This window comes from Babylonia areolata, chromosome 20, assembly GCF_041734735.1.
Source record: "Babylonia areolata isolate BAREFJ2019XMU chromosome 20, ASM4173473v1, whole genome shotgun sequence".
In the NCBI taxonomy this organism is placed as follows: Eukaryota; Metazoa; Mollusca; class Gastropoda; order Neogastropoda; family Buccinidae; genus Babylonia; species Babylonia areolata.
Genome location: NC_134895.1, coordinates 35,207,175 through 35,232,174, shown reverse-complemented (window position 1 = coordinate 35,232,174; position 25,000 = coordinate 35,207,175). Strand labels below are relative to the sequence as shown.

Below are 25,000 nucleotides of genomic sequence, written 5' to 3'. Positions count from 1 at the left end.
CACACACACACACAATCATCTGAATGCCAGCCTTAGAACCATCCATCAACAAAAACAAGCTCATGCTCAGCAGAAAAGCAAACAAACAAATGAAAGAAAACACAAACTCAAGTCAGCAGAAGTTCAAGGAGTCACACAAGGTGAGATCATCACATGAAGCATGCACTGTTCTTCTAAAAAAAAAAAAAACAAAAAACGAATATATTCTACAAATAAATAAAATAAGATATATATATATATATATACAACAATAGCAAAACTCCTCCCAGGGATGACTGAAGAGAGAGACAATGAGTGATGACAGAGAGAGTGAGAGAGAGGAAGAGAGAGAGACAGAGAAGAGAGAGAGATGGAGACAGCAAGAGAGCTTGTGTGTTATATCATAGTGTGTGTGTGTGTGTGTGTGTGTGTGTGTGTGTGTCTGTGTGTGTGTGTGTGTGTGTGTAAAAGCTTGTGTATGGATGGGTTCATCACTTTACGCATACAATTTTTACATTTGATTTGTATTGTGTGTCCATGTGCGTGTGCGTGTATGTGCGCGTGTTTGACTGTGTGTTTGTGTGTGTTTGAGCATGCATGCTTTCTAGTATGCAGATGCTTGCCCATGATCATGCTTGCCTGTCTGTGTATATATTTAAACGATGTCATCAACTTTGTACACCACCTGATGAATGAATGAAAGGAATTCTGTGCAACCTGAACATGTGCTGCACCGAAAATCAATGGCGAAACACCAAAAGGATCGCTCCGTGGGTCACTTTGACACCCAGGTAATCTTTTTTTTTCTTCTTTGTCTGATGATCCATCATGAAATACTGTTGTTGTTATACAACCTTGCTTCCTTTGTGTGTGTGTGTGTCACTGTGTGTGTGTGAGTGAGTGTGTCTGTCTGTCTGTCTGTCTGTCTGTCCTTGTGTGTGTGTGTGTTTGTTTTTGTTTTTTGTTGGGGTTTTTTTTGTTGTTGTTGTTTGTTTGTTGTTGTTTTTAGCTAGAAATGTCAGCAAGAATAGGGGTTGGGAGGAACAGGTGGGGAGGTGCATCATCACCAAACATGTTCACCTGCTGAGCTGGCAGATCTGACAAGTTCATGGATGAAACACTGTGTGTGTGTGTGTGTGTGTGTGTGTGTGTGTGTGTGTGTGTGTGTGTGTGTGTGTGTATGTGAGAGAGAGAGAGTGTGTGTGTGTGTGAGAGAGAGAGAGAGAGAGAAAGAGAGTGTGTGTGTGTGTGTGTGTGTGTGTGTGTGTGTGTTGTGTGTGTGAAAGAGATAGAGTGTGTCTGCATGCGTGTGGTGTGTGCATGTGTGTGTGTGTGTGTGAGAGAGAGAGAGAGAGAGAGAGAGAGAGTGTGTGTGTGTGTGTGCTCATGTGTGTGTCTGTGTCTGTGTGTCTGTTTGTGTGTGGGTGTTGAGGGGCAGATGGGAAGAGGAGGGAGTTACCCAGTCCTTTTTACCAAGAGAGAAAAAGAATCTGCACAGATAAGAGGCACAACCATGGCCATGAAATGAGGATCATCAGAGGGCACACAGGTGGTAACAGTACCACATGGTGGGGCAGAAGGGTGTGTGTGTGTGTGTGTGTGTGTGTGTGTGTGTGTGTGTGTGTGTGTGTGTGTGTGTGTGTGTGTGTGTGTGTGTGTGTGTGTGTGTGTGTGTGTGTGTGTGTGTGTGTGTGTGTGTGTGTGTGTGTGTGTGTGTGTGTGTGTGTGTGTGTCCGTCTGAACCTCTGTATCTCAGTCTGTCTACCTGCTTGCCTCCTTTCCTCCATGCCCCTGAATTTGAGAAAGAACCATTTCACCACCTTGGAAAAAAAATTTTTAAATAATAATAAAAACAAGCCAACTGTTCCAGCCCGCACACTTGCTGACAATGATATGATTTAACTTCATGCACAAAACCACCCCCAGCTCAACACAACACAACACACACACACACACACACACACACACACACACACTCACACACACTCACACACATACACACACACAATCACTTTACATATTATATGTATAATCACTTAACAGAAGGAAAGAAATCATTCAACTCCACAATCTAGTTAACTGTAAATACTTCACTACATGTGTGTAAACAACTGTCAACCCTAGTTGTAGATGTTTTCTGCGGGTATTCTGGCAGACACAGGCCTATAAGCTATTTCCATTATTCTGCAAAGTCACGCCTGGGGTTTGCAACACATCATAGATCATCGGTATTGATTCTGCTGCCAAATGTCTGGTTCTTTGTCTTGCAAGGCGGTATTTTCCTTCTTTTTCCTCTGCCTTCTGTGGACTAAAACTCCATCATTTAATCTTGTTGACTCCAGCAAGGGTTTTACAGGTATTACTGTGCAACACCTTTCTTTTTGCCATGTAGACAGCCATTCAAGCAGATGGGGAAAAAAAACAAAAAAAAAACAACAACTGACGGGCGCCATAGCCGAATGGTTAAAGCGTTGGACTTTCGATCTGAGGGTCCCGGGTTCGAATCACGGTGACGGCGCCTGGTGGGTAAAGGGTGGAGATTTATACGATCTCACAGGTCAACATATGTACAGACCTGCCAGTGCCTGAACCCCCTTCGTGTGTATGCGCAAGCAGAAGATCAAATACGCACGTTAAAGATCCTGTAATCCATGTCAGCGTTCGGTGGGTTATGGAAACAAGAACATACCCAGCATGCACACCCCCGAAAGCGGAGTATGGCTGCCTACATGGCGGGGTAAAAACGGTCATACACGTAAAAAGCCGACTCGCGCATATACGAGTGAACGTGGGAGTTGAAGCCCACGAACACAGAAGAAGAAGAAGAAGAAAAAAAAAAAAGTATTATGGGAGGACAATACGCCCACACTGCACAAGCCTGAGACTGAGCGATGCCCTGAGAGAGACCAGGAACTGGGAGAGAACTGGTTGCCAGGTCATCAGTGGGATAGAAGACAAAGAAGAAGAAGAAGATGTTCATGCAGCATATATTCATGGTTACACGACGGGTGCAATAGCCGAATGGTTAAAGCGCTGGACTTTCAATCTGAGGGTCCTGGGTTCGAATCTCGGTGCACCTGGTGGGTAAAGGGTGGAGATTTTTCCGATCTCCCAGGTCAACATATGTGCAGACCTGCTAGTGCCTGAACCCCCTTCATGTGTATGCGCACGCAGAAGATCAAATACGCACGTTAAAGACCCTGTAATCCATGTCAGCGTTTGGTGGGTTATGGAAACAAGAATATACCCAGCATGCACACCCCCAAAAACGGAGTATGGCTGCCCACATGGCGGAGTAAATAAAAAACAAACGGTCATACACGTAAAACGTTACATGTCTGTCTGAGTGTGTATGTGTATGCGTCTGAAATCTGATTGAATGACACAGGAAATGAATGATGAGCGCCCAGTGGCAGCCGTCAGTCAGCTCTACCCAGGTAGGCAGCCTGTGGTGCAAATGTCCCCGTGTATGTAAAGCGCTTACAGCTTGGTCTCTGACCGAGGATAGGTGCTACAGAAGTATCCACATCAATCAATCAATCAATCAAATATGTCAAACGCTGACAAGGATATGAGAATCTTTGACACTGCATTTGACCATCTGCTATATGTATATTACAAATGAAGGGGATCAAAGCACTAGCAGCTCTGCATATATGCTGACCAAGTAGAAGATGCCTAAAACCCATCTCCACCCTTAAACCCCCACGACAGTGCACTGACAGCAAATTTGAACCCTTGACCCTCTCACTGAAAAGCTATTGCTTTCATCACGGCAGAATTCAGTCTTACGCTGAGACAGAAATATATAAACTGCTCACTTTAATACACAGTATTATTCTTAAATGAAACTTTCTTTCCCTTTCTCAACAAAGCAATGACAAAAATATATATATCAATGTGCACTGCATATCATCGCTTAATGTCTGAACAGTTCTTTTAATCAAGAGGCTGTGTTCTGTAAAAGTTATTACATGAAATATAAAATGACAACTGACTTTCTCTAAACTTGCAACAAGCTGTACCGATGTTTTGTTGTTGTTGTTTTGTTGTTGTTTTTCTAAATAACATCAAATAGTTACAGCATCAACAGTTCCAGTACTATGCTTAATATTCATCAATTTCATGTGCACATGAATCAGAAATGTGCAATGGTCAGAGGTTACTGTGCACAGGAAACACTCCAAAATATCTGTCCATAGTAGTAATATTAGAATAGAAAGTGGTAAACTGATACAGGCACTCCTGTCTTCAAGGTATCGTAACAATGAAATATGTGGTATATCACAAATATATGTGTACAAATATATACACCCACCCACCCACATGAACACACACACACACACACACACACATATATAGCACATATGTGTGTGTGTGTGCGCATGCATGCATGCATGCATGCGTGTGTGGCTTTGGAACATACTGATACATAAAGCTGATGGGCAAAGAAAACATTCCTCAATGATATTCAAGTCTTACTGAAAAAAAAAAAGATAAGTCGAATACCACAAAAGACCATTTAAATACACAGCTTTAGAATGCCTAGTTGTTGTTTTTCCTCACAAATCCCACCCTGTCCACTCCACCCAAAGAAAATGTACAATCAATTCAAGCAAAATAAACCTAATATACAAAAGTATAAATTATAATACATGGGGTGGGGTCACAGAATAAATGAATCAATCAACTGTCAGTCACAATAAGGAAAGAGCAGCCACCTGTCACAATGAATGAATGAATGACTGGTGTTTTGACATGACCTGATTTCCAGCTGGTTCGTTCTCAGACCCACTTTCCTTTCTTTCTTTCTTTCTTTTCTTTCTTTCCTTCCTGTTTTCCTTTCTATTTCTTTGTTCCTTACATTTTAAGCCCAGCCCACCACACAGGGCCTTGTATCAGGGCTGAATAAGTGAACATACTGATCCCGTAGAATCAGAAAAAAAACACCAAGGAAAGAACATGAGGCACAAGAACAGTATAACAATATATTCAAATATACCAAGAAGTAGAACACAACTCTGACATGACTGACCATCCCATCAAATTTTCACCACAGGATTAAAACATAAACAAGATCATACATAATTAACCAACTCATATACAAGAACAGCTAAAAGGTCAAAGGTCCCATAGTCATTCGGATGAGACAATAAACTATGTGCAGCATGCACTTAGCGCACATAAAAGAACCCACGGCAACAAAAGGGTTGTTCCTGCCAAAATTCTGTAGAAAAATCCACTTCGATAGGAAAAACAAATGAAAACTGCACGCAGGTAAAAGTACAACATAAAAAATGGGTGGCGCTGTAGTGTAGTGACGTGCTCTCCCTGGGGACAGCGGCCCGAATTAAACACAGAAAAATCTGTTGTGATAAAAAGAAATACAAATACAAATAACAAATAACCTTTTACGGCCATGGGTGCAGCTGATTCATACATAATAACAACAACAGGCATGCATACAAAACCAAAAATTGCCAAAGGGCGCATCGCACATCGCGGGTTCAAAAAGGAATGCAACACAGTCCGAATGCCTAACTATCCAATCCTGAAAAAGACCTTTTTTTCATTCACTGCTTTCCTGTGAAAAATATAGATGAATGGACCAGCAGGGCAGAACAAAAAAAAGAAAGAAAGAGACAACAGAAAGAAATGAGAGACACAAAAAAAAAAAAAAAAGAAACAAAGAGAGATATAAAAGAGGTAATTTCTACCACTGAAGCCTGACACTACTGTTTATACTGAAAAAGTTCCCAGCCACCCAACAGAGGGAAGGGGTGGGGGGGGTGAGTGCACACCCATATTTGAATAAAATGAACAGACACATACAAATTAAGTGACACGCCCGTTTTTTTTTTCTTTTGCTTTCAAAGCGGAATAAGTCAGGCATAAATTCTAACAGCAGAACGATATCTGGTTGACAGGTGAAAGGCTGGGATCTGCATGTAGTGGCAAAATGTTTCCCCCCTGAACTGAAGCCAAAGAAAGCCAGAATACTGTTAGGGATTCAGGGACGGCCCAAATTGAATTCTGCAATGAGGAACAGAGTCAACACCTCTTTTCTTGTCTGGCAAGACGCGTGTACACACACACACACACACACACAGAGCGACACACACACACACACACACACACACATACACAAACACACACACACACACAGTGCTAAATACATTTTGAATCTGGAATTATTGATAAGGCTTTTTGTTGTCGTAACTCATGGGATGGGGCATGCACACATGCACACACCCATGCTCACCCAATCGCACACATGCGCAAATGACGCCTGAACATACACACACACACACACACATTCAGATAAAAGCAATATCGCCAGAACATTATTGAGATTAATGAGAACCAGGACAGATATATATATATATATATATATATATATATATACAAGACTGACAGACATCTAGACAAAGAAGAAAGGTGGCGATACTGACACTTTAAAAAAAAAAAAAAATCAAATCACTAAAAACTTGAAAAGGAGATGTGAAACAACCAAGCAGTCCATGGACAGAAAAAGAACAGCCTCAGAAAACCCACCAGACATACAATGGTGTCCATCAAACTCCGTTGATCACAAGATGAAAGAAACAACTCAAACCCCCACTCACCCTCAGACATTAAATGTCCCGTCAAAAACAGGTCACAAGGGGAAAGAAACAATTCAAACTTTCATCCCCCACCACCCCCAAGCATCACTGGACTTAAGCATCCATCACAACAGTAGCCAAGATGACAGTTTCATGGTACAGATAATCTAAGCGACCTGAGCCCATACTCCCCCACACCCAAGCCCCCATCCCTGGGTGGGATGGGGTGGGATGGGGGATGTGGGCAACGGACAAAGACAGAACAAATGGGGAGAGGTGGGAGAAGGATGGGGATATGGGTGGGCTGGAGCAAAAAAAAAACAAAACAACAACATAGTTTCAAAGACACAGCATTAGATTTAATGAAATGAACAACAAAAGCACAAGAGTTGGAGACAGTTTGAGACAGAGCGAGTGGAGAAGAAAGGTATACATGTTCAAGTACAACAAGACAGAAATGACAGACAGAGAGAAGAAAAGAGCATTGGAGTGAAACACACCCACACCCACACCCACACACACACACACACACAGAGGGAGGATAGGACAGACATGGATGGAGAAAAAACACAAACAACACAAAAAAATAAACAAACACAGCTGAAAACACTTTCCAAATGTACCAAACAACTAAGGCGATGCAGTCTTCCTCCCAAACTGACACAGCCTCACTATCCACTGTCCAGGCAACAGAAGTCTTTCTTCAGGCAACTGACAAGACTAATACCTGACCTAAAAGTAAAGCACCCATCACAACAACAGCCAAGATGACAGTTTCATGGTCCATCTGAGTCCACCACCTGGGGTGAGGGTTGGGGTGAGGGGCAAAGGACTGAGAGAGACAGAACAAATGGAGAGAGATGGGGGTTGTGGTTTGGGAGGTGGGGAGGGGGGGGAGTGGGGGGAGGGGGGAATAACAACTAAGAATAACAGACAGACAGGATTAAGCCAATGAAACCAACAAAGACACAGAGTTAGAGGCAGGCTGAGAAAGAGACCAAGAAAGAGAGACTGGGGGAGGACAAGAGGCACACAGGCAGAGAAAGAGAATGGAGAGAGAACACACACACACACACACACACACAAATGCACGCGCGCGCGCACGCGCGCACACACACACACACACACACACACACACACACACACACACACATTCACACAGAATGAAACAAAGCAGAAAACACTTTCTTAACATATTCCAAAGAAACAAGGACACATTTTCTCTCCCAGTTTAAAAGACAGAAGTCTCTTTTGTTTTACTTGAGATAAGACCGATATTTTTTTTGTCTTTCTTAAAACCGGATTGTTCAGCTGCAAATGGTAGAATCATTTTTTTGCAAACTGACAAAGAAACACTTGTCTGATGTTGCCCCCTAATATATGTTTTTCACATATTGCTTTTTTCACTTTTTTTTAAATTTTTTTTTTAATTAGTATTACTATTATTATTACTACTACCTTTTTCTATATTATAATTATTATTCATTTATTTATTTATTTATGTAAGCTTATCTATTATTTATTCCCCCGGTTTTTTTGGGGGGGGGGTTTTGGGGTTTTTTTTTGGTTTTTTGTTTTTTTGTTTTTTTGTTTTTTTTCTCAAGGCCTGACTAAGCGCGTTGGGTTACGCTGATGGTCAGGCATCTGCTTGGCAGATGTGGTGTAGCGTATATGGTTTGTCCAAACGCAGTGACGCCTCCTTGAGCAACTGAAACTGAAACTGAAACTCACTTGTTTTACATCCCCACTAACTGCTTGTTTCATTTTTGTATGTGTGCTTTTGTTTGTTTCTTTGTTTGTGGGTTGTTTTTTCCACTACTTCTTCCATCAAAATCTTTTCTCATCGGCTGCTTCTTTCATTTTTTTTTTTTCCACCAACTGCTTTTCACAACCTATCTATCTTTTCTTTGTTTTACAAAATGCTTTTTTCACTTTAGTCCCTCTTCAATATAAAGGCTGGAAGTAAAAAAGATATATTTAAAAAAAAGAAAAGAAAAAAGAAAAAAAGACAATGTACTTGCTTATCTAATACCCTCATTAACTTAAAAAGAATTGGCTTCATCTGGTCTTATATCTCTAAACAAAGCCCTTTTGTTTGACAATACAGATCCACCCAAACAAGTTCACAAACGGTGGCTGAACTGAAAGGCAAGACTGGTTCCTCAGTGCCTTACCTGAAAGCAAATATACATGTACAACAGCGCATCCACTTTGGATAGCCAGGAACCTGATATGTGATACTTGTTCTCTGTACTAAGTCACCCTATTAGAGTGCCTTGGGCTGCCTAGAAAGAGGACAAAAAAATTTTAAAATTGTGTTCTAGGGAAGACAGGGCAGTCAGTTTTGCTCATAGTGGTTAAGATTTTTATGTTTGTAGCATTGTTGTTGTTGTTTTTTGTTCTTGTTGTTCTTGCCATTTTTGTTGTTCTTTGTTAACTTTTAGGAGGAAGGTGGCAGAATGGTTAAGACGCTCAGCTGCCAATACAGAGAGTCCGTGAGGGTGTGGGTTCGAATCCCGCTCTCGCCCTTTCTCCTAAGTTTGACTGGAAAATCAAACTGAGCGTCTAGTCTTTCGGATGAGACGATAAACCGAGGTCCCGTGTGCAGCACGCACTTGGCGCACTGAAAAAGAACCCATGGCAACGAGAGTGTTGTCCTCTGGCGAAATTACGTAAAATGAAATCCACTTTCATAGGTACACAAATATGTAAGCATGCACTCGAGGCCTGACTAAGCGCGTTGGGTTATGCTGCTGGTCAGGCATCTGCTCAACAGATGTGGTGTAGCGTGTATGGATTTGTCCGAACGCAGTGACGCCTCCTTGAGAAAGTGAAACTGAAACTGTTAACTTTTGCCATGTTTAGCGAGTACTCAGTTGATAGTAATGTCTCTATCCTCATTATATGTGTGTTCGTGTAAATTCAAGCTGTTTTAGAAGATAAACAAGTTTTGATTTTTTTTTCTTAAACTAGTTTGTTTGGGGTTTTTTTTTTCATTTTGCCACATTCCTGATTTTCATCAATATCACTTGGAAGTTTGCTTTGAGGAGAAAAGCTTTATAACTTTCAAACACAAGCTGTCTAATATTTATGAACAACGAAAAGTTTGTAAAATAAACTTTTTCTTTGCTATTTTTATATTTTTATTCCCAATTCATTTTTTTGTTTTCTTTGTCATTCTTGCACCTTTCAAAGCAAAATCTGTGAAGGTACACACACAGGCACACATACACACAACCACAAACACGCATGCATGCACATCCTTACATACACACACAAAACATTACACACACAAATAACACACTCAAAGTATTTGCGTCAAACAAGCCTGTACATGACTCTGTGCAATGTTGCAGTTCTCATTCCGATTCTAATAAACCAACACACACACACACACACACACACACACACACACACACACACACACACAAAATCATCTGCATCAGCATCATTTCTCAGCTGTATATTGGAACAGTGTTGTAACAGCTGTAAACGTCAGTGATATGCGTGTATGTGTGTCTGTGAATGTGGAGAGGGTGTGTGCGTGTGTGCATACATGTGTGTGTGTGTGATGGTGAGTGAGTGGTGTGTGTGTGTGTGGTGAGGGTGTTATGGGTGTGCCTGCATGTGCTTTCATGTGCTCGCTTGCTCACAAGTATAATTATGTGAGTGTGTGTGCAGCGTATATGGGCAGGTGTGCTCCTGTATATGCATGTGTGTGTGTGTGTGTGTACATGTGTAAAAACATCTAGTGACCTACCAATGATCACTTGCGCATATCCAGAACATACTAACATGTATTTGACAGATAGAAAGTAGAGTGCTGAATGATTAATAAATGTTTTTTGCACGATTCATGTAACTGCATCTTTGTCAACAGATGTTGAACCCATGCAGGAGAGAGAACTGTAAAAATACAGGTTTACAATTACTGCGTCAGAACAGTGTATACATACATGTATGTACAAGTGTTTGCTGATGCAACTTTTTCACACACTCACACCCCACCCCCACACACTATCTTTCTATCTTTCTTTCTGTTGAATGGTATTAAGGGTGCGGGCACTATCAGGTGAGATGGGGTATGTTTAACTCTGATACGCTTAAGCTACTTTCAAAAGGAGAGTTTAATATGGCCCCTGAGGAACTAATTTTGGTATGTGAATACTCTCAAAAGAAAAGAATTTTTTTTATACCAGGGGAAGAGAAACAGGTGGTAGAGAAAAGACACAGATGAATACAGTAAGCTGAGAGAGAGAGAGAGAGAGAGAGAGAGAGGAATAAAAGACCTAAGTGAAAACAACAACAGCAAAAAATCAGAAAACTCCCCCAACCCACCCCTACCTCCCAAGCACACTACCCCTCACTACCCCCATCACTCCTCTTACTACCCCTAACCCACAAAACCCACCCTCCTATGCCTGATAAATAGATAAATAAATAAAAAGAAGATAAAAAAAAAAAAAAAACCCACTAAGACTGTAAGAGACAAAAAAAAAACAAAAAAAAAAAACCCACCAACTGACCATGAGACAAAAAACTTATAAATTCATAACAAAATGTACCAACAGATAACAAAACTCACCAAGGGACGACAAAACTCATCATCAAGATACGACAAAACACATCAACTAAGACTAGAGATGACAAAACACAACAAGAAACAACAAACCTCACCTGTCACCAAGAGACAAAACTTACAAAGATACAACAAAACTCACCAAGAGACAACAAAACTCATCAGCAAGAGACGACAAAACTGACCAAGAGACAGACAAAAAACTTACAAACAAAACTGACCAAGAGACAACAAAACTGACCAAGAGACAACAAAACTGAACAAGAGACAACAAAACTCACTAAGAGACGACAAAACTGAACAAGAGACAACAAAACTGACCAAGAGACAGACAAAAAACTTAAAAAGAAAACTGACCAAGAGACAACAAAACTGAACAAGAGACAACAAAACTGAACAAAAGACAACAAAACTGACTAAGAGATGACAAAACTCACCAAGAGACAGAAAAATAACTTACAAGACACAACAAAACTCATCACCAAGAGACAACAAAACCCACCAAGAGACAGAAAAAAAACTGACCAAGAGACAACAAAATGACCAAGAGATGACAAAACTCACCAAGAGATGACAAAACTCACCAAGAGATGACAAAACTCACCAAGAGAAAACAAAACACACACCAAGAGATGACAAAACTCATCACCAACAGACAACAAAACTAGCCAAGAGACAACAAAACACACCAAGAGACGACAAAACACACCAACAGACAACAAAACTAGCCAACAGACAACAAAACTAGCCAAGAGACGACAAAACACACCAAGAGACAGACAAAACACACCAAGAGACAACAAAACACACCAAGAGATGACAAAACTCATCACCAACAGACAACAAAACTAGCCAAGAGACAACAAAACACACCAAGAGACAACAAAACACACCAAGAGATGACAAAACTCATCACCAACAGATAACAAAACTAGCCAAGAGACAACAAAACACACCAAGAGACGACAAAACACACCAAGAGACAACAAAACTCACCAAGAGACAACAAAACACACACCAAGAGATGACAAAACTCATCACCAACAGACAACAAAACTGACCAAGAGACAACAAAACACACCAAGAGATGACAAAACTCACCAAGAGATGACAAAACTCACCAAGAGAAAACAAAACACACACCAAGAGATGACAAAACTCATCACCAACAGACAACAAAACTAGCCAAGAGACAACAAAACACACCAAGAGATGACAAAACTCACCAAGAGACGACAAAACTGACCAAGAGACAACAAAACACACCAAGAGATGACAAAACACACCAAGAGACGACAAAACACACCAAGAGATGACAAAACACACCAAGAGATGACAAAACTCATCACCAACAGATAACAAAACTAGCCAAGAGACAACAAAACACACCAAGAGACGACAAAACACACCAAGAGACAACAAAACACACCAAGAGACAACAAAACACACCAAGAGACAACAAAACTCACCAAGAGACAACAAAACACACACCAAGAGATGACAAAACACACCAAGAGACGACAAAACACACACCAAGAGATGACAAAACTCATCACCAACAGACAACAAAACTCACCAAGAGATGACAAAACACACCAAGAGATGACAAAACACACCAACAGACAACAAAACACACCAACAGACAACAAAACACACCAAGAGACGACAAAACACACCAAGAGACGACAAAACATACCAAGAGATGACAAAACACACCAAGAGACGACAAAACTCATCACCAACAGACAACAAAACTCACCACGAAACAGGTGCAGCCAGGGTGATGTGGGAGATGACGGTCAACTTGTAGGCAGGAACGCTGTCACTGTCCAAAATCCCATTGATGTTGTGACGAGGTGTCGGGGTGTTCCTGTTCCACAAAGAAAGCACATGCCCCATGACTCAAATAAAATGATTCAATTCAATCTTTGAAAAGTGCATCTATCTTATATAAAAACAAAGTGAAACAAAGACAGGCAGACAACACAGACAGACAGACACACATGCACGTGCACACACACACACACACACACACACACAAGCATAATGGTATTCACACACAAAACACCATTCCCCCTCACACACACCCTCCCCCTCAGACCCCCCACCCCACCCCCACACATATTTTCCTTATCAAAGGATATTCTACTTGATCAAGTGATCATGCCCTCGTTTTCAAACCACAGCCAGAAAAGTTCTGTGCTGAGTGTGGCAACATCTGTCATCTAACACAGCTGTGGAAGAAATCTACAGGCAGCAGACTTAACAAGTTGATTAATCAACTGCGTAATGACCACAGATGTAAACCAGAATATAAAGCTGTAAAACAGTAATGGCTAGCTGACACTACCGGGACCGGAGGTAAAACTTTGTCCTATAATGATCGAAACTGGCTGAGTAAGCAATTCATCATTCTATTTTCAAAGAAAATGACGTACTGAGATTAAGAATGCTTGGGGGGACAGGGGGAGGGGTTAAAACAGTTTATGGCTGATAATTTTGTTATTAACAACTTTGCAGTATGCTGTGTACCAATTGCTTTTAAGATGAAATGGCTGTGAAGTTCTGCTCAGTAGTTTCATTTTTGCTTTTCTTTCAGTTTTCATCAAGTCTATGTAAAATTATTGCAAGATAATCTTACAATGAGTTATTACATATCCATCTTCTGTTGTGATGCACTGTTTTGTTGAACTCTGTAAAGAAAAGAACTTTCTCAGCATGGGAGAAAATAAACTGAAAGGAAAGAAAATAATAATGCGTAACACATTCATCACTTGGAGCTGTTCGCAGGGAAGCTAATAAGGACAGTCCATGGACTGTTCTGTTTAAAAAAAAAAAAACAGGACAGACAGATAGACAAGATGGATGGATAGATAGATGGATAGACAGGCAGGCAAACAAACAGACAGACATCAGATTATCCTGTGGATATCAGTCCTAAAATGTCCAACTGATTAAATCAAAAAGGGGGACATATGTTCCATCATTCTGTAAAAACATGTAGGGTGGTTATTGTCCATTACATATTTTACGAGTGGATAGATCAATGTCCTATTGATCAGATCAAAAGAAGGTCAAATGTTCCATTATTCTATGAATAACTAAGGCAATTACTGCCCAGTTATCATTCAATCAGTGTGGATAGATCAATACATGTTTTGTTTTTTTCTTTTTATTCAGAGATGCTTGCCAGATCAACGAATGCGCTTAACACTTAACACAGCCTCGCTTTTGACAGAAAGACATCCCTGTCTGATTAATGAGCTTTTGAACCATTCACAAATAGCAGCACTTGGTTTTCCACATGATTTGGGTTTCCAATTGTTTATCTGGGTCAATACCCCAGTGTGTTCGGAAAAGGGGTCAGGGGGAAGACAGTCTTATTCACTTCAGCATAAAACTGTCAGAAAAACACTCTGTCATGCATAACAGAACACCATGCATAATTTCTTTCTTGTATATTTCTTAGCTTGTTGGGGGGAGGGGGGGAAATGGTTAGAAAGTGGAATGAAAAAAAAAGTTCATCATGAGATTTCGTGATAAACCAGTGTGTTAATACTGTTATGCATTCAAGTAAACTGTACAGAATAACAATGATTTGAGAAAACTGTATTAGAACCTGTGTTTGATAATTGTGTGAGTGTGTTTGTATAAAACTGCACTGTTCTGCCTGCAAGCGAGAAATGAGAGTGTAAAAAATTTGGAATCTTACATTTCTTACCACATTATCGCACGCCTACACACACACACACACACACACACATACACACACAGACACACACACACAAACAGTGACACACTAACACACATACACACACACACCACATCCTTGAAATATTCCCATCCTCTTTTTATCTTTTTTTTTTTATTGTTTGACATCAGTTTTTCACAAAATATATTAAACACACACACACACACACACACACACACACACACACACACACACACACACACACACACACACACACACACACACACACACACACACACACACACACACACACACACACACACACACACACAAGAATTTCAGTAACATGTTGCACAACATGGACATAAATCAAAAACATTTTCTTCATCCAAAATAATAGGTGAAAAAAAAACAAAAAAACTGACCTTCCTTCCTGCTGCACATACAGACAGTGATGGTTCTGTACTGACAGGTCCAGCTCTTTGCGCATGAACACCACACTCTGGGAGGTCTGCAGATACACCGTACACATGTGTAGTGTACACATGAAAACACGCACCCACACCTTAGTTTACACACTGTCACACATCCATGTGTGCGATGAAGTGCATGTATATTCACATGCACTCACACATGCGCACATAAACACACACACACACACTCATGCATGCTCGCACACATACTCACACGCATGTTATAAACATAAACATACACATAGCCCTCCCCACATACACTCTCTCTCTCTCTCTCTCTCTCTCTCTCTCTCTCTCTCCTACATACACCCCACCCCACACACACACACACACACACACTGTCACAAATCCTGCAATGTCATAATTCATTTAGGGCAACAACCTCACACGCTGCAATCAGGATATCCTGATTTAAAACTTCCATGAAAAAGTTTTAAAAAGAGAGACAGAGACAGAGAGAGAGGAGAGAGGGAGAGGGAGGGAGGGAGGGAGAGTGAGAGGGAGAGGGAGCACACAAAAAGAAAAAGAAGAAAGGCACACTCAAGCATCTAGTCTTCCTGCCTGACATCCACTCAAGGCCAAGGGTTTGTGAGGGCAAGGGAAGATGGGGAAATCAGAGGGAGGGAGGGGAGGGCATGCAGAGCAGAGGGGAAAGAGCAACAAACTCTGCCCCTTCCAAAGTCAATCAGTCTGGGATTTCTGGCCTCACAGTCACAGGAAAATGCTTTGACTGGTCCCAAACACCTTATCGCTGGATTATCAATCATGTTAAGATGTATAACACTATCATGGGATAAAAAGCAGTTTCGCTTAACCCATACAACCCTGGGGGAATTCACAGCCACAGCGGGTTTCGCTGTCAATCTGAGGCAAAGAAACTCAGAAAATGCACTGAAATCGACCAGTTTTTCCTTCAAATTGACACACTTTGTGTTAACACAGCTGGAAATACTGTATGTATGTCGGTTCCCTATGCTTGCAGTTTATATATATGTGCTATGCCGGAACACGTAAACCATTTAATCAAATGAATTTTGACACCCTTGCAATGCTCACACACAGGGTTGAATGAGTCAAGTTTGCGAACAACTGTATCAAATGAATGAAGAAATAATTCTCAACCCATACATAAATGAAACATGTCAATTCAATTCGGATATGGGTCAAAACCCTACTAATTGATAATTTTTTTTTTTAATGTAATTCTAGATTAATTCATTAATATTTAATGAATGCATCCATAAATACATAACAAGAAAAACTCTGCTTTAATGTGGGCTGAAAAGCTTAAGTACTTAAAAAATGAATCATATATCCATACATTAATAATTCTAGCTTAACAAATGCACACACACACACACACACACACACACGCATGCACACACACACGCACACACATATATATATATATATATATATATATATGAATAAATGGCTCAACATTTTTATCAACTGATTACAAATTCTTTAATCAACAAATATAATAGAACTAGAATCAAAAACAAGAAGACAGATAAAACTCCTTGTATGAGCAAGGTGACTGAGATCTGTATCAAAACAAAAATATAACACCAACCATTTGTTCAAAGCCAGAAACAAAAGATTCTGTGAGTGTGTGTACACAAACACACACTGATCGTCTTGAATGTGTGTGTGTGTGTGAGTGTGTATATATATATGTGTGTGTGTATATATACATATGTGTGTGTGCATGTGTGTGCTTGTATGTGTTAGCATGTGTGTGTGTGTGCATGTGCATGTGTGCATGTGTGTGTTAGTGTGCGTTTGTGTGTGTGTGTGTGTGTGTGTGTGTGTGTGTGTGTGTGTGTGTTAGTGTGTTTGTGTGTGTGTGTGTTTGTGTGCACGCATGCGTGTGTGTGTGTGTGCGTGCGTGTGCTTGTGTGCATGCGTGTGTGTGTGCGTGCGAGTGTGTGACCTCACCAGCAACACTTCACCCTCAACAAGAGATAAACTCAACAAAAACGCTCCTGTTCCTCTTGCACGCCATCAACAAACAAACCAGATACCTAGACACATAAAATGCACCCTGCCCTCTCCCACCCCCTCACCCCCACTCCCATGGCCCTTACCATCACAGCCAGCATGGAGCAGTCTGGTTTCCATTCCGCCTGTCTGAAAGTCCCCACCTCCGCCACAAATGCCTTGGACGCCACGTGGCAGACAATCTGAACACAAGGCTGCAAAACACACAATCAAATCATATTATAGAAACAACAACAAATGAGCACAGTGAAAAAAACTCTTGCAAATTGTGAAGATTGTGAAGATTCCCCTAGCCCCTCCCCCCCTCAACCCCGCATCACCCCACCCTCCCCCCACTGGCTTTACAGTTTACTTAACACCTTGACTGCTGAAACTTGTTGCAGTGAAATCAACACCACATGAGTTTGGTGTGCATTTACTTTTCTTTTCCTTTTTTTTTTTTAAGGGTGTACTTTTCAATGGTGTAATCAGTTTTGCTGTTCTTTTCAATGGAGTAATTGGATTTGCTGAACAAAAGTGACTGCAATCCTAACAAGTTCAAATAAAGAATGATGACTTGGTATCCTCAATCTTATCTCAGTGAAGTGACAACCCTTCACTGACCAGTGCAGCAAACCTGTCAGCAGCAGTCAAGGGGTTAGCAGGAGTTTGACATAGCCCTGGTTTGGTGGATTATCTCATTTATTATTTTGTGATCAATTCAATGTGTTTTCTGTACACACTGATGATGTCCTCTGCTGTAGGCTGGTTTTGTTGGGTTTTTGTTGTTGCTGTTGTTGTTTTTAATGTATATAGTTTACTTTTACTCCAAACTGATCATATTATTTGTCTTCTGGAGTGGTGTTCTGCTGTTCCAGCACTGTCCTGGTATAACTGTTAATAATATTTTAATGTGCTTGATAAGAACAATATCAAAACAAAAACAAGCACACACACACACACACACACAAAAAAAAAAAACTTTTGCAGGAAAAAAGTGAAGATTTTCAAACTTGGATTGTCTGAAGCAAGACAGAAATTATACTAAAAAGTGAGACTGTAAAAAACATCTTGTCATGTATGCATCACCTTTCTTCAATCAGTCAAAGAAACGTGTACAGATATTGACAGTGTTATGAATTACTATAATTTGTCAGGCTGCATCAAATACTTCATTCGTAACTCTAAAATTGACAGGAGGCAAGTTATGCTGCCCCCAGTAATTATTTTGTATTTATACATTAAAACCTCAGTTCCTGCAACACTGAATGTCAAGAACAGAGCAAAGCATTCAGTCATTGTCAAGTACTTAAGTTGCCTCAACCATACAAAACCAGACTTGTGTTTCACTTTGATTATATATATTGATACACTCACAAAAGTACCGAAAAAAGCAAAATGTTTCAAATGTTCACACACACACTCACATAAGTAACTAAAATGTTTCAAATCAAATGATCACACACACACACACACACACACACACACACACCTCAGACAGATTGCACATTCGAAAGAGTACACAATTACATTAGTTGCAAAAAAACATACAAGGAAATATCTATTCTGGCACTGAGAACAGCCGATGATTCAGCACAAAACAAGATATGCTGAATGAGGGGTGTGGCTGACCTTTCTATTTCATGTTCCATTATTGATTCATTCAAATATGAATTTAAAAAGGAAAAAAGAAAGAAAGAAAGCAATAAAAGAAGCGTGTGTGAGTGTCGGAAAAAAAGATAGCGACCACACTGAGGTTTAGGGTTCTATCGATCTATTATAGAATGAAAGGGAAGAGTAGGATTGTGCAAACATGCATACTTTTCTTCTTTCTTCTTTTTTGGTTTTTTTTTGTTTGTTTGTTGTTGTTTTTTTGTTGTTGTTTTTTGGTTGTTGTTGTTCATCATACAATTAAAATGTGAGTATACCTGTATATTATAATGTTATACTGTTATTTCTTCTATTTCTTTCTTAAGACAGAATGAATGAAGAGAAAACAAAGTTCTGAAGAAAAATGGACCTGTTCACAGGAAATGAAAAATTGAACAACTTCCAGACACATGTATACTGTATGTACAGCTGATAGTTTGACAAAAGATTACTTCCAAACTTGGCACTGGCATTTCAGTTCTTTTGACAGGAATGGTTCGAAGAGTGTTATTGCTTACATCGTAAGTCTTTTTTTCTTTCTGCTTGTGGGTTGCAGCTTTCATGTTCTCTGGGTACACTCATGTTTCCGTAACGCACTGAACACTGACATAGATTACAGTTATATTTAATGTGTGTTTTTGATGATCTGCATGCATAATTATACACATGGACTCATGGAGTTCAGGCACAAGCAGGTTTGCACATGTGTCGATCTGGGAGATCAGAAAAATATTCACCCTTAACTACCAGAAACAGCCAGGATTAAAATCAAGGACTCCTCTAGTGTACTGTATTGAATTGTTTTATATAATGTATTGTACTGTACTGTATTATATTGTACTGTTTTGTATTGTTTTGTATTGTATTGTATTGCATTAACCTTTTGTCACAACAGATGTGTGAAATTCAGGCTGTTCTCCCAAGGGAAAATGTGTCACAACAGTGAGAATGCCATCCTTTTTTTTTTTTTTTTTTTTTTTTTTGTTTGTTTTTGTTTTTTTACCTGCAAGTGTAATTGTTTCCTTATAAAAGTGAATTTTTCTACAGAATTTTGCCATGAACAACCCTTTTGTTGGCGTGGGTTCTTTTTTACGAGCGCTAAATAAAAGCTATGCATGGGACCTCAGTCTATTGTCTCATCAAAATGACAAGCATCCAAACCATCACTCAAGGTCTTGTGGAAGGGGAGAAAATACTGGTGAGTGTGGGATTCGAACCAATGTCCTCTAGTTTCCTAGGCAGACAAGTTCCCACAAGGCCACCACTCCACTCAAGTCCAGTGCTCTAACCATTCAGCAATAGCACCCTTTACATCATACATTTTACTGGCGCTGTCGCACGGTTCTGTTCAATACATGCAGGTGATTATAATGACACCATTCAATCAAAATCAATGTAACCTCTTAACACAACCTTGCACACATGACAAATATATTGATGTCTGTCCGACTGAGTACTCTGTGTGCATGTGTGTGTGTGTGTGTGTGTGTGTGTGTGTGTGTGTGTGTGTGTGTCTGTCTGTCTGTCTGTCTGTCTGTCTATGTCTGTGTGTCTGTGTGTTTGTTTCTGTGTGTGGTTGCACACAAGTGTTTCAGTTTTTCAGTATCAAGGTGAGGTCAAAGCCTGCGGACTGATCCATATACAGTACACATCTGCTGCAAAAACAAAAAACAAAAAAAGGGATAAATTTATACAAAATAAATAAAAGACCATATGGCTGACCTTCACATTTCTGAACCAAATTAGCTGATCAGGCCTTGACAGCCCACCATAGGTTTAATTGACACATTAACACAGAATGCAAAAAAAAAAAAAAAAAAAAAAAAAAGTAACTGCAATCAAACAATAACATGAAACTCAAAGACATATGGGGGGTGAAGTACAAAACTAGAACTAAAACAAAAACAAGACAAGAGCAGCAACACCTTCAAGACTCACTTGTCATACACACTTTATCCAGTAAAATTAAATAGAAAAAAAAAAATCATTAAAATACATGTGTTCTGTATACAATAATATAAAGCTTCAAAGAAAAAAAATGAGTAAGTTAACAGGTTCGAACCAAGCACATTCAATTTGAGAGTAAGCAGACTTAGTCACAGTGCTAAAGCCCGCCTACCAGTGGAGTTGAAAATTCAATATTCAAATGTTTGTTGGTTTTTTCCATGATAAATCAATTACGGTATTCAAGCTGTTTAACTTTAAATCATGCTGTTTGGTATATATCTCAATTATTTATGAAAATCCATGGTAACCAAAACGCTGCCATCACCTCAGGCACACCACAACAAGTAGCCATTTCTTCCAGATCTGCATGTTTAACAGGCTTACAGATACTATAACCCGGTCCATTCAATTTTTCTTTTATGTTCATTCTAGTTAATTAAGTATCCACTTTAAAATATTCATATGCAGTAAACATGAAAATGGTGTACTTAGTGTCACTATGTGTCCGTTCACAATTTGCATTTCTTTTCTTTTAATTGCAAACAAGAAAAACAAGGTCAGGCTGTCTTCAAACCCAAGCATCCATTACGATTTTTTTTAATCTGGATCCTCAGTGAAATAAACCATTCATGATCCGGATCCTCAGTGAAATACACCATTCATCATTTCATGATCCGGATCCTCAGTGAAATAATTATAAACCATTCATGATCCGGATCCCCAGTGAAATAAACCATTCATGATCTGGAAATACAGCTTTATCCTGAAGACTTACAACCTATATTGTGCGCGCGCACACACACACACACACACACACACATATATATGTATTTATATATATTATAAATATAATATTACTGGTATGACTGTAAAGATTCTTTTCCCACTATGTTTAAAATTTAATCATAATTTTGTATTGGCAAAGTATTTCCAGAGAAAATGACAATGTTAAAGTTTACCAAGGACACACTGACATACAAACAGAGAAAGAGAGAGAGAGAGAGAGAGAGAGAGAGAGAGAGAGAGAGAGAGAGAGAGAGAGAGACTTTAACTGAACACCTGATTATTACACAGACTCACAATGTTTACACATGTGATTGTGAGCCTGAAATCAGACATGTGAAGCAAACCTCCACATTCATAAATATTTGCACACACTGAAACCAATGTGTTTGTGTGTTGTGTGAATGTGTGTGCGTGTGCGTGTGTGTGCATGTTTGCGTGTGTGTGTGTGTGTGAAACCATATTGCTTATCACAATATCAGTTATGTTCCTCTCTCTCTCTGTCTCTCTCTCTCCCTATCCCTCACACACACACACAAACACACACACACACACTTCTTCCCACACTCCATCACCCCTGTTTTTTCTCTTTGTCTAATCTCTCTTAAAATGTGGAAAGATGTTAAATGAAGAACATGCATACGCACACACACACTCTGAGTCAAAAGCACATAGTATTGCATGCAAACATGCCTGTGATGCTACATACAGGTCTGCATTACTTGCCAATATTTTTCTAGTATGCAGAAAACGGTTTATTAATAATAAATGAATGGTCCTTTCATGACTTCACGTCGGTGATTCACCTGCTCTTTGAATTCCCCATCTGAATAAATCGTCAATGTACTACTCAAACTGAGCTGGGTGGAGTCAACCAGTTTCATTCTTAAGACTTGTCAAACTGGAATTTCTCCCACCCCTAAATAATGTAAAAATGACCGGCGTCAGATTTGAGTCCTAAACTCAGACGCAAACTACCGCTTGTAAACATGAAAACAACCCCCCATTCCCACCCCGCAACCAAAAGTTACGACAAAGAAAAAAACAACAATCATCTCGTCTCCTACTGGCGTGCCCACTGTTCCTGTGTGGATGCTGATGTGTTGACAAGAGGGGGCTTACCTTTGAGTACCATAGTGTCACAGAATTTTCTGTGATGACGGCAAAAAACATGCGATCACAACTGCTGACGACATGATGAATGATCGCCGATTTCTCTTTAGCTCTTTTCAAGCACTTTGGCCACCCCACCGGAAAATACATGATGAGAAACGATGTTTGATCACATCACTCTGCCACAAGTACGTATTAAGAAGCCATTTTGCATCTAAAGAAGTGTTGTATAAGTAGCATTGTCATTGGTCTTTTTGTGGTTAAGTCATCCAATCAAAAACAATAATGCAATGACTTAGTATAACCTGACCTTTACCCTCTTGGGATGATTAGGCTCGAAAGGAACTGAAAGTAGTCCGATTCCACAAATTATTTTATCCTGTAAACTAATCATGAAGGTATTTTGCATAATCATTGAACAAATTACTCATTATGCATTATCATAGAAATTAAATTCAAGTAAATGATGCATATGAGTTATTTCCTTAAAAATCAAAATATTGACAGCTTTCCACGTATTCCTCAGAGCGGCAGTGCTTGTAGCATTCCAGTCACCAAGCAACTCACCAAGCAAGTGCTGGCTGTGAACTGACTGTAAGTTTCCCGCAAATTTTCTCGATTTTCTATTGCTTAACTGTTACAGTGTGTATTCTGTTCCTCTCAGAAGAGATTTCTTACGCTGTCATTTCTGAATCGTTTGCTGTGAGCGTGATCTGAAGAACTCAAACATACTTGCCCGCGTGGCCATTATCATTCATTCATGTCTTCACTGTGGTTTCCAGTGTAACTTTCAGTTTCTTTGCACGTGCAGTAGATTCTGTGAAAGAAGAGTTGAGAACTGACAGTGAAGGTGGAGTTATAGGGAGGTGTGTGTGTGTGTGTGTGTGTGTGTGTGTGTGTGTGTGTGTGTGTGTTTGGTTCTCAGTTACTGTTCTCTCTCCCTTTTGCTACCCCTCTCGATCTCTCTCTCGCTGTGTCTCTCTCGATCTGTTTCTCTCTCGATCTCTCTCTCTCTCTCTCTCTCTCTCTCTCTCTCTCTCTCTCTCTCTCTTCCATTCCCTCACATATCATAATAGAGTATATGCATGCTTACATGGATCTATTCTTGAGACAAAGGAGATATGATGAATGGGGCTCATTTTGAATGAGGTTGTGGGCAATGATCTGCCTTAGTGAGAGGGAGAAGGGAAAAAAAATCGAGCGTAAACCAACAGTTTGGATATTTTCCAACTCAGAGCTTTTTTTTATATGTAGACTCATGATATTCTTCTTCTTCGCCTTTGTTCATGGGCTGGAACTCCCATATTCACTCATATGTACATGAGTGTGCTTTTATGTGTATGACCGTTTTTACCCCGCCGTGTAGGCAACCATACTCCGTTTTCAGGGGTGAGCATGCTGAGTATGTTCTTGTTTCTATAACCCACCAAACACTGACATGTATTACAGGATCTTTAACATGCATATTTGATCTTCAACTTGCATATACACACAAATATATGTATACACATTTGTGTGTGTGCATGCGCATGTCTATGTGTGTTTATGTGTGTTTGCACACGTGTGTTTTTGTGTTTGTGTGTGTCAGAGAGTGTGTTTGTGCATGCATGTTGTGTGTGTGTGTGTGTGTGTGTGTGTGTGAATATGTTTGTTAGTGTGTGTGTGTGCATGTAGTGTTTGTGTGTATGCATGCATTGTGCATGTGCGTGTAAATGTGTTTGGGTATGTGTGAGTGTATGTGTTTGTGTGTGTTGAGAGGGAAAGAGGGAAGAAGGAAGAGGGGAGTTGAGGATGAGATTGTTGGTAGGCATGCGCTTTATTGTCGTGAAGGAAAGATCCTTCTCATATGTATTGTCTGAGTGTATTGTCTATTCACTCGAACTGGTCCAGAGTGATTCAGACTGGGAGGGTCGATATGTATGTGTGTTTGTGCATGCACGTGTGTGTTAAGTGTTTATCCACATATGAAATTGCAGGTGAATGTGTGTTTGTGTGTGTGCTTGTGTGTGTGTGTGTGTGTGTGTGTGTGTGTGTGTGCTTGGGTCAAATGAGTGCATATCTGTCTGTCTACAAATAGTCATTACCTAGCTGTGTGCTGTATTGTCTGAAGGAATGATTCTTCTCAATGCTTAATTGTCTGTTCACTCCCAGGCGATTTACTCCAGTAGGGGTGATCACGTGTGTTTATATGTGTGTG

General features: G+C 40.0%; 2 protein-coding genes across 2 annotated transcripts in view; one reads left to right on the top strand and one right to left on the bottom strand.

Annotated features, from left to right (window-relative positions):
• LOC143295456 (guanine nucleotide exchange factor subunit RIC1-like) overlaps nt 1-22,996 on the bottom strand; it is an 86,232-nt gene extending 63,236 nt beyond the window's left edge. The window contains exons 1-4 of the mRNA XM_076607166.1: nt 22,813-22,996; nt 17,418-17,525; nt 15,280-15,365; nt 12,923-13,033 (exon numbers count right to left, since the gene is read on the bottom strand). Of these exons, the coding sequence (XP_076463281.1) occupies nt 12,923-13,033; nt 15,280-15,365; nt 17,418-17,525; nt 22,813-22,953 (446 nt within the window). The 5' untranslated portion in view covers nt 22,954-22,996. The remainder of the gene's footprint in view (nt 1-12,922; nt 13,034-15,279; nt 15,366-17,417; nt 17,526-22,812) is intronic.
• Nucleotides 22,997-23,360: 364 nt separating this feature from the next.
• The window catches only part of LOC143295383 (dynein light chain Tctex-type 5-A-like), an 18,807-nt gene continuing 17,167 nt past the window's right edge, over nt 23,361-25,000 (top strand). The window contains exon 1 of the mRNA XM_076607049.1: nt 23,361-23,397. The gene's annotated coding sequence lies outside the window, so the exon portion shown is untranslated. The remainder of the gene's footprint in view (nt 23,398-25,000) is intronic.